The sequence below is a fragment of the Scatophagus argus genome, chromosome 15 (genome assembly GCF_020382885.2).
Source record: "Scatophagus argus isolate fScaArg1 chromosome 15, fScaArg1.pri, whole genome shotgun sequence".
In the NCBI taxonomy this organism is placed as follows: domain Eukaryota; kingdom Metazoa; phylum Chordata; class Actinopteri; family Scatophagidae; genus Scatophagus; species Scatophagus argus.
In genome coordinates this window covers 17,779,947-17,794,868 of record NC_058507.1, presented here as the reverse complement: position 1 = coordinate 17,794,868, position 14,922 = coordinate 17,779,947, and the positions used below count along the sequence as shown (strand labels likewise).

General features: G+C 43.1%; 1 protein-coding gene across 6 annotated transcripts in view; it reads right to left on the bottom strand.

Annotated features, from left to right (window-relative positions):
* Positions 1–14,922, bottom strand: part of ralgapa1 (Ral GTPase activating protein catalytic subunit alpha 1) — a 62,320-nt gene that overhangs the window by 36,790 nt on the left and 10,608 nt on the right. For 4 of the 6 annotated variants that reach the window (XM_046412447.1, XM_046412448.1, XM_046412451.1 and 1 more), the window contains exons 16-29: positions 14,726–14,816; positions 14,035–14,199; positions 9,097–10,965; positions 5,575–5,699; positions 5,251–5,485; positions 4,878–5,081; positions 4,355–4,525; positions 4,065–4,258; positions 3,874–3,972; positions 3,574–3,729; positions 3,115–3,243; positions 2,859–2,984; positions 1,977–2,035; positions 1,642–1,750 (exon numbers count right to left, since the gene is read on the bottom strand). In XM_046412447.1, the coding sequence (XP_046268403.1) occupies positions 1,642–1,750; positions 1,977–2,035; positions 2,859–2,984; positions 3,115–3,243; positions 3,574–3,729; positions 3,874–3,972; positions 4,065–4,258; positions 4,355–4,525; positions 4,878–5,081; positions 5,251–5,485; positions 5,575–5,699; positions 9,097–10,965; positions 14,035–14,199; positions 14,726–14,816 (3,732 nt within the window). Of the gene's footprint in view, positions 1–1,641; positions 1,751–1,976; positions 2,036–2,858; positions 2,985–3,114; positions 3,244–3,573; positions 3,730–3,873; positions 3,973–4,064; positions 4,259–4,354; positions 4,526–4,877; positions 5,082–5,250; positions 5,486–5,574; positions 5,700–9,096; positions 10,966–12,462; positions 12,610–14,034; positions 14,200–14,725; positions 14,817–14,922 lie in introns of all 6 variants that reach the window. The other 2 variants (XM_046412453.1, XM_046412452.1) reach the window with 2 other exon arrangements.

The window sequence follows — 14,922 nt, the reverse complement described above, 5'->3', positions numbered from 1 at the left end:
CAGTAAATATTTCAATATTTATTGAAATATTTAACATTCCAATAACTGATTGGAGCAAATTTGTGTCTACAAATAAGCTTTGTTATTTTACTGATAGTATTCTGAATTTGCAATTGTTGTTTTTATAGTATTCACTGAAGGTGTAAAACACTTTTCATTAAAATACAATAAAATGTAGGTCAACTGGAGAGAAGACAGATAATTAATATACATCGGTGGCGCACTAATGGATCGCCACCTGCAAATACACAAAAAAGCTTCTACATAGGAGAAAGGACAAATGAGGAGGATAAGAGGAAGAAGTGCATACATGGAAATATGACAATCCCTCCAGCTAAGTGTATGTGTGAGTGACTGTGTGTGCATATCACTGGGCCCGTGTCTGAGGCTACTGGCTGCTGGTATGAAGGCGAGAGATGCAAAAGTGGACAAGATGTGTGTGTGCATATGTGATACTGAGTGGGTGTGTGTGCATATGTGAGCTTGCAGCATTCCCTCTGGTTTAGTCTCCTATCTGAAGAGGGACCAAACATATTGACAGTCCAGGGTTTGCTCCCAGGAGTAGATGAATGCAAGTGTGTGTGTGTGTGTGTGTGTGTCTGTGTTGTTGTAATGTCTTAGCAGGCCATTGGCTGCCGATACACAAGCTGGGGATTCCAAGGTGGAAAAGGTATGTGTATGTGTGTGTGTGTGTGTGTGTGTGTGTGTGTGCGCGCGTGTGTGTGTGTGTGTGTTGGTGTCCATCTAGAGCCACTTGGCTGTAGATGAGACAGTAAATGTTGGATGGTATTTTTCTGATGCACAGGTCTCCCAGTATAGTGGCCTGAAACAGACAATACCAAGATGTTTTCCATCATACTTTGGCTCCGTGCAGGCTGCCATGTTAAACACATCAACACCGGAAATGTCCAGTCTCAGGGCAGTACATTGGTGCATTTAAACTTTAACCATCTCCATCCTTCCTCACTTAAAGCAAAATATTTAATCCCATCGATCGTCTTTGTGCTGTCTTGCATTTTCCAATTATATGCAGTCGAAAAAAAAACAGTTCTTTTTTGGTGCGCAGGGATATGATCACTTTGAAGCTGCATTAAAAGTCATAAAACACAGGATCACACCAGGCTAACCATGGAAAACATAAAAATTCAGAGCCAAAGTTCAGTTCTCTCATTGTGTGATATTCAACTCCACATAAATATGCAAGAGAAGGACAGCACAGCTACTATGAAACATTAGATTTTTACATAAACATGCTTTAATGACTTTAATTTAATATATTAAACTTTCTCAACTAGAGCTGGCTTAATCAAACATCCAAACAGAAGAAGAACAGATGTTCAGACACATTCAGTGTGCAGATCAATGCAACAGACGGCCAATCAGCAGTCTGTTTGATACAGAATCCTTGCTTTTGGTCTGATCCCACTGGATCACAGTCAGAGACAGAGAGAGAGTACAAAGTTAGAGAATGGACAAAGACCAAAGGCTGCATGAGATCATCTTATTCAGCTGGGTTGATATGTGACCCTTTTCAATTTATACTTCAATGACTAATTTACAGCTCCTGTTTGAAAGTTGGGTTCTCGAACCTGGATGTAACAAAGTCGAAGCTTTTTATAGCAGTGCAGAGTTGTGACTGACCTTCAGAGTAACACAGATGACGTTGAGAGCATCTTTAATCTGCGGATGTTGAGTCCCATGAGCTAACTCCTCGCACAGCCAGATACCCAGACTACACAGAGCCACGCACCTAACAAGACATAATGAATATAGTGTGAGCAGCCTGTGAATGCACCCTGATGTTATAAACTTAAAAGCTACAAAAATTCTGTATGTTGGAATCAATGAACACATGATGCATATGAATTTATAAACACACCAACTAACAAAATAAAAAACATATTGGAAAGCAATGAATACAAACAGGTGTAATCAGATGACCTGCTGTTCAACTAACAGGCCGCACCAAAACTTACCTAGCAGGGGCAGAGGGTTCATCCCTGGCAGAGGTCAGGATGGTTTTGATAACATGCTCCTAAAGAACAAAGTACACACACAAAGTCAGTTAACCCTAAAACCATGCAAATCACTGTTTCCATGTTGTGTAACAATCTACATACTGTACGTCTCGTAAATGTGCTATGCACAAAGTTAACGTCCCGTCCAGCTGTCAGTAACAAAGAGAATGACGAAAGCACCAAAACACTCTGTCTTTCAGATAATAAGACAAGTGATTCATGGAATTACATTATGATTTTTTAATATACATCCTACACAGACATTCTGCTCTAAGCATATACACACACAGACACGATACAGACTTATCTACACACCCTCAGACACATTCACACACTCCCTGGTCCCGTCTCTCTGGTCAGTGTTAATGACCGCTTACTGATTCAAAACAAGTCTGTGCCTTGTAAGAAGCCAAAGAAACCAGTGAGCTAGCCTGAGAAGCTGCCACGCATGGCATTATCGGTTTACACCACAACAACAACAATAACAACATTACTCCCATAGCTCTGGACTGTTAGAAGAATGACTGATGAGACATTAACCTAGTTTGGTGTTGAGACCCCCTATGGACAGCAGATATGTGCGTTAGAAGGTTTGGGTTGAACTTGATTAAACACAAAGTAGATAAAATTTGGTTTAAATGTCTGACCTAACGCTTTGGTGGATGTCACTTTTAAAGCATGCTGATATGTTTTTGATTTTTGTTTGAGGGGTGAGTCTGTGACATAGATGACACCAATTCTTTTGTGGTTTTTTCCCCCTTCTACTTCAGTTTACTATCAAATTAACGCAAAGAACAATGACTTGCCCCTCAAACCCAAACTGCTACTGGTTCCATCTACCTTGACGTCAGGGAACTTGGTAAGCACCACATCAGCTGTGGTGGGATGGAGGGCTGGAAGCTCCCCATAGAAGTTGGGAAAACACACCAGAGATCCAAGCAGGATCTGGGCCTCTACTCTTGGAGCCTGGAGAAAAAGAGAGGGAGGAATGAAGACAAAAAGAAAGTAGAGTGAAAGACGTCACACCTGCGCGCCAGGTGTGTAGACAGGTTTCTGCAAACAACACTGTGCATGAGGATGTTTGTGTGCTTCTTACATTGAGTGATGAGCAGGCGGTGACTCTAGAAGCTGCAATGATGAAGTCCAGGATAAGCATGGTGGCTCCAGGAAGGCCAATACTGAAGAACCTGGGACTACAGTGCTTTATGATGGTGTTTACAATGTCCTGGAGAAAGTAAACAGTTCTTTTTTAAACACTTTCCTCTGTCTATAGCAGTTACAGTCCACTTGCACATTTGCAAAAATCTCATATCAATCTTTTAATCTGAAATAGTATCTATCTTGATTGTTAAACATTTCATATTCTGTTTATTACTTAGGACAGGAGTGATAAATACTGTATGTTATCAAAACTGATAGACACAACATACTGTAACATCTATTAACAAATTATGACGTTTGTCTGTTTATTGCCTACAAATTAATTTGAAACAAGACTCAAGTTAATATTTTGTCACCTTTATTACACCTGCATACACCCACGGACATACTCTACCTGGTCCTGGTGCAGCAGTCCTTGGTGCATGATGTTGTAGAAGTGTGTGAGAAAGTCTGTGTTTGGGGAAACATCTTGCCGTCTCTTCATGATTCTGCAGATCAGCTTGTAGGCATGAAGCTTCCCTTGCTTGTAACGCTCTGTCAGCATGGTGGCCTGGAGGAAAAGACACACACATACACACACAAAAGTGAGCATAAATAAATAAAAAGTAAAGTAAAAGCTACAAGTAGAAACAGGTGGTTCTTTTTCTCATATGTAACTAGAAATGAATATGAGAGGTCTGGGAGTCACACCTACCTTAAAGAGCCAGGGGGTGAGGATTCTCAGGGGTGGGATCAGAACAGGGGGAGGTGGAGATGACTGGTTGTCCAGAGAAATGCCCAAATTATCTCTTATCTGAAAAGAAAAGTGCCATTTTTACACAAAGATCTAGCACAACTGCTGCAGAAAGTGTTCTTTAATTGATAATTGTGTGTGTCAGTACACACCTTGGCCAGGTTTTGCCACAGTTCACACAGATAGTCGAAGACCTGAGCATGGATCTCTGGGTCTTTGATACCATTGACATCCCCCAGGATACCAAGCATCCTCCGCCACATTACTGTGGCAACATCTGCGTGCCATCCAGTCAGAGAGCCGCCCGCCATGACACTGCAGTTCTCGCTGGGGAACTCGCTGGTTTCTATAATCAATCAATGAATTAATCAGTAACTCCTGCCTCTCAGTCAAAGTGAGACCTTAGCAGAAGGAAGCATGTGTGAGTGTGTGGGAGTATTACCCAGGTCATCGGGAGTCTGCAGGACAGAGTTGTGGAGCTTCTGGTCCAGCTGTAGGTGTGTGTGCGAGTGGGAGTGTGTGTGGTCAGTGTGCTCTGCTGTCAGTGTGGCAGGGGAGGGTGTCTGGGAGCGAGAACCGCCAAGAGAATGCATGGGGGATGCACTCTCAGAACCTGGATGAAGAATTATACAGTACACACAATGAGGAGGGGGGGGCTGTTAAAAAAAAAAACAGCTTCAGCTTGTGCTTGTCTGCAGCTTCTCAAAGATAGGATGTGAGATACACATTACACCTCCCTCTGAACAATAAATAATAAGATGTACAGGCTGTTTACAGAACAGCACACATGGTTAAAAGGCCATTCAGATGTGTAAAAATGCGTCCAAATGTGATGTGAACAACTATGATTAAATTAATATGAATTACATTTGCTGTAGAAAAATTGACATTATTAGTTGAAAATTATGGAAAATTATTTACATTGTTGGTTTGAAATAATACATTAGTGTGATAGATTGACGTACCAGTGACAGTGACTGTGTGGCTGAGGCTGCTGGTCTCTGAGTCGAGGTGAAGTGTTGTCAAACTGGCTACTTCATGTTCTTCACAGGCTACCCCACCTCCTAAGCTGTCCTGGTCCAGTGAGCTGCCTCGTCCCCCTCCTCCTCCTCCTCCTCCTCCAGATCCAGCTCCACCACCTCCGCATGATTCTGAACTGAAAGTAAAATCTGGGGGGTGGGGGGATGGGGGGGCGATTATTATTTAGGTCTCAGGGCATATATATTAGAAAAGAGATTTTGGTAATCTTTATACAAAAATGGGTCCAAAATTCTGTAACAGTGCCGCAGTGCCTTGAATATATTAGGGGAAAAAACACAACTGGCATTTTTTCCTTACTATCAAACTTGCAGGTGGAGTACTGAAAGGCGTTAAAAGAGTCTGACTGGCTGTCTGAGCTGATGACATCAGAGCCGCTGGCACTTGCAGGTGACGTCCATTCAGAGGGAACTCCTGGATCATCAACAGGACGAAGATCATCTGAGGGCCGGGATCCGGAACTCTGACCTGCCTCCAGGAGCTCCGGCAGATCCCTGGGAACCTCCAGACTTCCTGGGCTGCTGCCACGACGGCCCTGTGTCGAGAGGGAAGCAGCTTAAGCTTCTCTTCAGCTCTTGTGACCCCAGAAATTGAATCTTTAATCAGGGTGTGTGTTGTACTCACTGCTGTTCCTTTGGCCCTCAATCTCTCCTGGATAAACTCATCCATGAGATCAGAGAAGTTTGGGTTGGTGCTTCCTACATCACTGGAGACTGGACGGGCTTTCTGGACCACCTCCTCTTTGTTGACTAGAGGCAGATACATGATGATGGTCAAAAACAGAGATGCATAATACATATCCACACAGAAATGATGGGGAAAAACAGATGAAGACAGACAGATGTTTACAAAGAGAGATGTTGATAAATGCATGGAGAAAGAAATTAATAAATACACAATGGTGGAAAGTAACAGATCCATATCCAACACATATGGCTTGAAGACACAAAACTGGGTGAAAACTTTTAGGAGTTTGTTAGATAATTATATCTGACTTGTTGACAAAGTCCATTAAAGTAGATTGTGTGGACTATCCATATATTGTCTATTATGGATGTGGTGAGTATTTGCTTTTAAATCAGTCCGTTTCACATCCTTTCTGCTCAGATATTTTTATTAAATGTCACAATATCCCCACAAGCCTTTCTCTCTGAGCTATAAGAGCAGTCCCGATGTGTATGTACTGTAGTAGCAAAAGACTTGTTAAAAAAAAGCCACAACACAGCAGGCAAATCCACCAGAAAAGCAATGCAGGAGTTAATTCACACCATGCACCGAGAAAGTATCGCCTTGTTAGGTCCAAACAGACGGCATGTCAGATGCCTACATTAGTTCAATTATGTTACTATGAGTTATGTTGATGTTAGCTTGCTAGCAGTGACAGCGGTGGGTGAGAGTTTGTTCACCCAAGAGCAGAGAGCGTCCATCGATCCCAAATCAGATGAGAACGAATATGCTGTCTAGAGCATTAAAAAGCTACTCTTTCATTTCTGAACCTTTGTCTGGTTACGCCCCCAGTCCAATACCAAGACTCTGATCAGCTAAAGCAGATAAAGCTCAGAGTAACTAACTTTGCTGCTACCGAGCTGATGCAAATTTCAGCATACGGCGCATTTTTATATTAAGGTTCCAGATATGAAACCTCCACTTACACCAAGGACATTGTGCCAGAGGTTGTCAGACAACTGCAATGGTAGATTATACAGGCATCAGCATCTCGTTGCTGTGTCCATATGAACTGAAGCTGGCACCAAACAAACTTAACTAACAACAGGCCCAAACTGAATTTTCTGAAGCATGAACTTTTAACATCACTGTGTATTCCATATCTACAATTAATAAGCTATTTGGATCTCTTCTAGACTGGGCGGTAAAATGCCATGAATACAGAGGTGTCTACAGGATGTTAGACTGTAATGGTTATTTGCCATGACATCACCAAGAACGGTAATGAGACATTTATGGCCATGCTTGCATATATGATGTATTTCACAGTGAGACTACAGCATAAAAGGACTGATGTTGTGGTTCAAGTAAATAAAAAAAAAAGTGGCACTACAGAAATGCTAAGCTGTGGTGTTAGCTGACAGTTGAGTCATATTTAATGCAGCTTTTGCTCTCATGGCTTTATGAACTTCCCAACTTTTCTGGCAGGTCTGTGCACTGAACAGCTCGATGTTATCTATCTGCTCAGCTCATCATGGTGTTATCCTTAGTTGTGTGTCAATGAATTTTGCATAGCTCTCCATCCAAAAGTTTTCTGGCAAATTAACTGGCTGCTGAGGAACGAGTGACTGCTATTCTTCTGAGACACCACAAAGGACTATGCCACATCTGACTGCACTGCACATCTTTTGTAAAGGGGAGTTTTTGTAGCCAATGAGCAACATCAACACAGATGATTCCAAGGTGCAGACCCTCACACTTGATTGGAGTTCACAGCTATTTCGACAATGCAAATCAAGTACTAGGGTATGCAGAATGGTACAATAATGAAGTTCGAGTAGCTGCACCATTGGAAAAAGGACACAACCCTCAATGTCAACTTACTTGTCACTGAAGACTTGAATGATCAATGGATACATGGCTTCCATTCATGAAGTCCCCATGTGGTTATACATGCATTCTAACTGGCTGATCACAGATATGCTAATTTTTAGTTCCATGATCTGTAAAGTTATGTGGTTAAGGATAATGCATAACCAGCAGTCATAGAGTTTAAGTAATTCAATGCGCAGCCAGACAGACAACCTGACAGTCATGGCACATAATATCTGGTTTTAGTCTGTTTGGAGTACCAGATGATTGGCCTTGACTAAATTCACTCCAACTGTATAAGGTGCTGTCAGTGTTGTGGCAGTAATGTCATCCAAATAATGACCTATCATGTCAAAATTATTCTGGCTGTGCTGCCCTATTGTATGTGACAAATTCCACACATCTGGCACAAAAGTAGAAAAACCAAACAAACATATAAATGACTAATTGGTATCATTAAGCTAAAGCTGGCAAGCAACACACCGGAACAAAGTAAGAAAAGGAAAAACAGTGGTTGTGCAGCAGTACTTCCACATCAAGACAGATTCAGCTGATGAATCACTCTGCTCACATCAAACATCTGATCCTCGACACAAAATTATTTTAGCCCACATCTTCAGTCTGCTACCCTGAGAATTGGAATGAATAGAAAAAGGGTACTTGTACTGATGATTCACATGTGCACTTTACCAGTCATCATGTTTGTCATCTTGTGGTAGTGTACAAGGCAAATAACCATTCAAGATTTTCAGTTTTAAAATGCAAACCTTTTCTTATCCATTCAAATTCTATGTGTACACCTCTGCTATCTGGATGGCCACACTTAAAAGTCTTATGCTGCTTTCTAGTGGTCTGAGAATGAACTACAGCAATATGTTTGCAAAGAATTGAAGCAACTAGTGTTTGTGCTTCAAACATAAGTAACTTCCATGCATTTACCTTCATAAACTGAACTTTCATATCTCTTCCATGTAAACCTAAAGGTAATAAAGCTCTGACGGAAAATAACACAAACATTTGGGGGCTTTCTATGAGGTATTATGTTTAACCAAGTCTGTTTTCTTTTTATCAATGCTTTTATCTTTTCTACAGGAAATTGTGTTTTTTCTGCAGACTGTTGTTTCTTCCTGTGCAGATGAAGAGGCGCCGTAGTCCCGGGAGGAGACGAAGGAAGCACGAGGAGGCCGCATGCAACATCGAGGAGAGGGAGGAGGTGAAGAGGCAGGAGGAGAAGAGGTTAAAATCCCAATGCCCTGAGAAGAAAGAGGAGAGGGGGAGGAGGGAGGGGGCTTCTGAGGTGAAGGAACAGGTGGGAAGGTATGGGAGGAGGAGGGAGGGTCCTTGACAGGAGGCAGGCTGGAGGAGGGGCTACGTTCAAGAGGAAACACATCAACAGGGAGTTTGAATTTCAGTCCAGCAGCAAGATGATGAGTGTCAGCCATAAAAATATCATTCCTTCATAACAAACCAGTTAAAAACAGCCAAAAAGGAAAAGAGAGTTGTTGGTGTTTGTGTGTTGGTGCATATCTGTCTTTCCAAAGTTGTTGCTGTTGTTGTTGTTGTATCTGTTGTGTCCTTTGTGAGCGCTTCGTTCGTTGCGATCCTCACCTGGCGAAGTCGTCTTTCGTCCAAAGTAGCCCAGGACATGGGAGTAGAGGTCTCTTAGGGATGCGTCACCCATGGCAGCCCGGCCCTGCCGCTGTGGCGATGAGCCCTGAGATGACCCTTGACCTCGGGGCCGGGGCTTTGACGACAAAGCGTGAACCACAGTCTTGTAGACCCCACCAAGGAGAGCCCCCTGGTGGTGTCGCGAGGCAGAGCTGCCGGGCTCCTGAGAGCGTGAGCGGGAGGCTCGAGATCGCAAAGCGGAACGTCCCAAACGACCACGCACTCCTGACGACACGCCAGAGAAACCTGAACTGATTGATGGCACCTCTGAGTGAGCCTCAGAGCCTAAGCTGGCTCCCACACAGGCACCGTGATGTTGCTTGTCCTTGTCCCCTCCAGTCCCAGGCCTGTTTTCTAGACCTCCAGCTACTGCGAGGTTCCCTGCCCCGCTGTTATCTGGAACAGTCCCAGTAGCTAATTTCTCGTGCATCCCTGATCTATGGCTAAGACCAGCTGCAGATCCAAACTTACCTGCACCCCCTGATCCCAGCTTTACACCTGACCCTGCCCCAGCACCAGACCCAGGTCTCTCCCCAGCTGAGTGGCTGTGCGTGTGGAAGTGACTGAGACGGCGCAGCCTGGCTTTCCAGTGGGCCTCTTTACTCTCAAGGGGGTTGTGGAACTGAACCGATTCAGTTGAGGGCCGAAAGCTGACATGAACACCCCCTGAATGATGTCTTTTGGTGCGAGACATCTTGGCCTTAACGGTGTCAGTAGTTTGGGGAGTCTGATTTGATTCAGATTCTACCGTGTTCGTGTCTTGTCTAAAGATACTGCCTGTCTCTTTAGTTGCCTCTCTGTCATCCTGTTTCTCTTCTATTTCTCTCCACATGTTACTTTTCCCTTCCCACCCTGCTGCCATTCCTGTGTTTCCTCCTACCTTCCTCTCCCCAGAGTGTCGTTCTAAGCTAGCACTTCCCCTAGCGTTGGGTGAAGGCCACTGGCACTGCAACTCCAGGCATTCATAGATGCTCCGCTGCTCTCCCTCATTCTCGTCTGTTGAATCTGCAGTGCTATGTCTCACAGATTTACTTACCTGTCTGTCCTCCTTACAAGTCTGTCTGTCCTCTCTCACCATCTGTCTTGCAACCTGCCCTGTGTATTCCATTTGTGTTCTAGCTGCCCCTGTTTGCACAGGTACAGTTAAGGTTACAACACTGTTCTCATGTACATGATCAGGACTATCTTTTTCTCCTGCCTCCTTCTTCCTCTCGCCTCCTTTGTGAGTGAGGTAGTCCCTAATAGAGGAGAATAAATCATCCTCCTCCACCCCATCCCCAGTTTCACCTTCTTCACCCTGTTCTCCATTGATTTCCTTTTCAGATGAACCAGTGAAGGCAGAATCCCAGTCGCTTACCCAATCAGAACTAGAACCTTTGCTTCGGGAGCCAATCTGGTGCCAGAACTGGTCATAAACACTACCATCATCTTGTCCCTCTGAGGACGAGACAACAACACCATTAGAGAAGGTATAAGAGGTGGGAGAAGGGGAAGTGGGGGGGTGTGGGAGTGGTTGAGCTGCGTGGCTGTTGGCTGCAAGTAAGGAAGAAGTTGTGGAGTGGTGGGGGATTGGAATCAAAGCGGAATCCCTCTGAGGGTCTTCACCTTTGACCCGCTCAGCGATGAAAGGCTCCATGATGTCGGAGGCACTGCTGCTCCTCGCGAGGGAGGAAGGGGCCGGGGCATCCAGGTCACAAGCCCCTCCCTGGAAGACCTCAGAACAGGAGGTGGGAGGGGCTTCATCGCTCTGCGAGGAGTGGCGCATCCGAGAGGTGCGGGATGTCAATGTGATGGGTGGGTCCTCGAGGTCTGGCAATTAGAATAAAGAAAGGGAAGTGAGGTTAGTGGAGGTGTATACAGGAACATGTAATCACACATAAACAGCCATACAGTTATGGCTTCTATATGAACAAAGACCCAAACGGACACCTCAACTGAAATGACACACTGGTATTAATGTATTACCTATTTCATTATTACTGCGTAATGCAACCTAATCTATGGTCTGACTCTCTTGGACATCCGATGGTTAATTATCAAGATGGGATGTGGACCTTAAAACCAAGTCTGTTCTTAAATCTTACTGCAAAAAGCACAAGTCAAGCAGAACAGTAGCTATCACAGTTTGTAACAAATTCATCAACCTCAACCAGCAAACACTCTTCAAATAAAAAAACAAAAAAAAAACCTGAGCTCATTTTATTAGCAACTGACTTGTGCTTACATAATGAAAAGACAAAGTCGTACCACAAAGAGCTTGCACTCATTCCTTGTTGACAGATATTAACTGCAATTTAACAAAACCTATATCCATTGTTAGTATTTTCCACTGGTTTTGACCATTTGAAAGTTTTCACACACACCAAAAGTAAGTACATAATAAACAAGCAAAACAATATTTATCACTTGAGCAAGTAAGTAAAATCATCACCGCTGCCTACAGAAAAGAAGCAGAGTGGTGAATTTAAGTGCCATTCCAAGAATAAATGGTCTCAAATAAAAACCACATTACAATGGTAACAGGGAGATAAAAGAGAAGGGCACAGAAACAAAGGGGAAAAAATGCTTGCCATAGTGCAGGCAGGAGTTATAAAGACATGGCAAAGAGACATGCAGGCAGGCAGATGAGCAAAATACGCAGCTTTAAGTGAAGAAAATCAAGCAAGCAGATAGGAAAACAGGTATGCCAAGTTTAATGCACACAGGTAAAGAACAACGAAGACAGACATGTGAGCTGTTTCCATCTACCTGTAAAAGAAAATGTCCAATTTACATCAAATAGGTAGCAAATTTTTGTAGGACAAAGTCAAAATGACAGATTCTTTGCTATCGGCTTGGCAATATTTCATTCTTTCACTAGGAAATATTCAAATGTACCAGTGAATGTTAGAGCCATGACAATAAGCCTAATAACTTTGGTTATTATAGACAGTGAAATAAATAACTCTTTCTTTTTTGACAAAAATAAACCACAATACGCATTGATCACCCATTTGTCACATACATAATGTCAAGCAGTGTCAGATCATTAAACTGCTTCAAGAGAATGATGCATTTCTGATGCTAAAACATTTCACAAAATTGCAATCATCATCCCCATTGCAGGTCGAAAAGGGAAGAGTTGTATAATTCCTCTGAGAGACCACATGCAGAATGTAGCCTCATTAATGACAAATACACAATACACAGTACACTTGATAGACAAGACAACAGGCATAAAGTTTCAGTTTTCGACAGACGTACAAACAAGTCAAGTCTCCAGGCAGAGAGGCAGGCAGGCGGACAGGAAGTGCAAAGTGTGTGTACCTGCCAGCTGGTCGGCAAGGGGGGGTAGTAAAGGGTGGTGGTGGTGAAGGAGGACAGGAAGAGGCGGAGCCAGAGCAGGAGCACTCTTAGCACTGCGGATAAAGGCTGAGGACAGCAGAGAGTCCCCCGTAGAACAGCTACGCAGGGCTGAAGAAGTGGGAAGAAAAGACAGAAGAGAAACGGAACAAGGTGGGGAGAGAGTGAGACAGAAAAAGAGAAAAGAAGGGAATGAAAGAGGGAAGCAAGAGGGGGGGGGGAAGGGTTTTGTTGCAGTGACAAGAGAGGCAAAGAAATGAGTGGAAGAAGAGTGGATACATAGTTGAGGATGGAAAAGTGAAAGGAATGAAAACAATGACATGTCAAAGGTAAAACCAGAAAAAAATAAAGATGGTAGACAGACAGACAGAAAAAACACAGGTTAAGTTGTGTTGGAAGGAAAAGAATAGGAGAAAGAAATCAGTGAGAATAAATGAAAGACAGAATAGAGGCAAATCATTGAAAAATAGTTTGGGAGCAAGACAACAAATTAGTGAAAAGACAGACAGGTGACAGGACAGTGTAGAAAAGAGGAAGGGAGGACGTAAAGAGAAAGAAAGGGTGAAGGAGGAGTGAGACAGGGTTAGCTCTGGAGGAAAGACAGTGAGACAGTGAGACGCTGATGGTAGATTGTGACTTTGTTACAGCTCAAATCTGCTCTTAAGACCACCAGACACAACAGCACTACGCATTTGAGTGCTCGGCCAGAAACCCCTGAAGTCGCAAAAAATTGAGATAATGATCCATACACGATCAATAAATTTTTAGTTAAACATGCAACTAAAAAAAAATTCAACAACAACAAAAAACAATCGCACACCTGCAAAAACATCAGCATGTGTGGACTTAAGTCTCATGGAACAGTACACTCAGACATTTTTTAACAACTGGTGCTACTAAACCACATAAAATGCAGTTTATCGGCCCAGCCAAGCTGCACACCTCAGCAAAGGTCCTTTAATTTATGCATATCCACATATATTAAGTTGATATTTTTGACTACCAACAGCATTTATTTGGAAGTTTTTTTTTTTTTAAAAAAAAGTGCCAGCTGGTCATAAATTACAACAGTGTTAGTTTTTGCAACATGGCTAATGAATAATATTGCTATTTAAATTTTGGAATACGGTAACTGTTAGCGTTTCCGATGTCTTATGGAGTTCCAACTTCAACTTCTGACTTGTGTTTATGATGAGTTGTCATCATCTTGTTCCAAGCCTGTACTGGTATTTCAGTGCACTGTGTTGTTATGATCATTTCTTTCACGCCAGTGACCACAGTTGAAGGCTTTGCATAAACAAGACTCTACTGAGGCAGAGGAATGACAGTAACCATACACAACTTCCTGTCAGACAGATAGACAAGAGGGGAAACGAGGAGGACACTTCCAGTCAAATAAAACTGACTGAGAAAGAAAAGCTATCTGAAGGGTGCTGAGGGAAGACAGGGCACTGGCTTACACCAGCTGCATTCCTCTTCAGCACACGCACACACACACACAGAAAGAGGACAGTCGCAAAAGGGACGGATACTGACCTACAGTCTTCTGGCGTACAATACTCCTGGCCTTTTCGATGCCTGGTGAGCCAGCAGTGGTGGCACTTCGCTGCCTCATGGCTGCTGCCTGACCTGGTTGGTCTCTGCTCCAGCCTTTGGAGAAGGAGCGATCTACAATCTGTCTCTGGCCCTCTGAACCTATACCTAGTGAAGATGGATGGAAAGGCACACGTCTTAGCGAATTTTTAATGTTACTTATTTCAGCATGTTACCTCTATTTGTGACTATGCACAAGGAGCAGAGAAAAGGTCTAGTGCTGATTTGATGCACATTTTCTTTCATATATAGTTAATTTAATGATCAAAGCTCTTTTAAGGATCATCTCAAGGAAATTCAATCGAATGCAACTGGACTTAGTTATTTGTCTTTGAAGACGTTTCACCTCTCATCCAAGAGGCTTCATCAGTTCATGCTCACTTGACTAGGCTGGGACTAGTCCCGGCCTAGTCAAGCGAGCATAACCATGACCTGGATGAATGAGAATATTCACAGGCCTTTTAAGGATCCTTTCATACTTTTGTAGAGGCAGGAAGTGTAGGGTGGAGTGTCTGCATCTTTGCCTTTAAGATATGAAACCGGGAATTATAGATAGATTGGAATTATCTTATATATTAAAAAAGCTCGGAATAGCAGATTTGCTTGGAGGCTGCGCTCTCATGAACCAACCAACCTTTTCCTTTATGTTTCTTTTGTTTTTGTTCACTCAGTTTGTCCAGAGGCAGCTCATTCAGATCAACACTGTACAGGTTCCTGGCCAAAACCTAAGACACAGACACACAGACAATGCTTTTACACTCATGTTTATCTTACCTAACTGGTTAACATTACTGTTCTGACTTAAACTAATATTTCAGGCAAAAAGCTTTT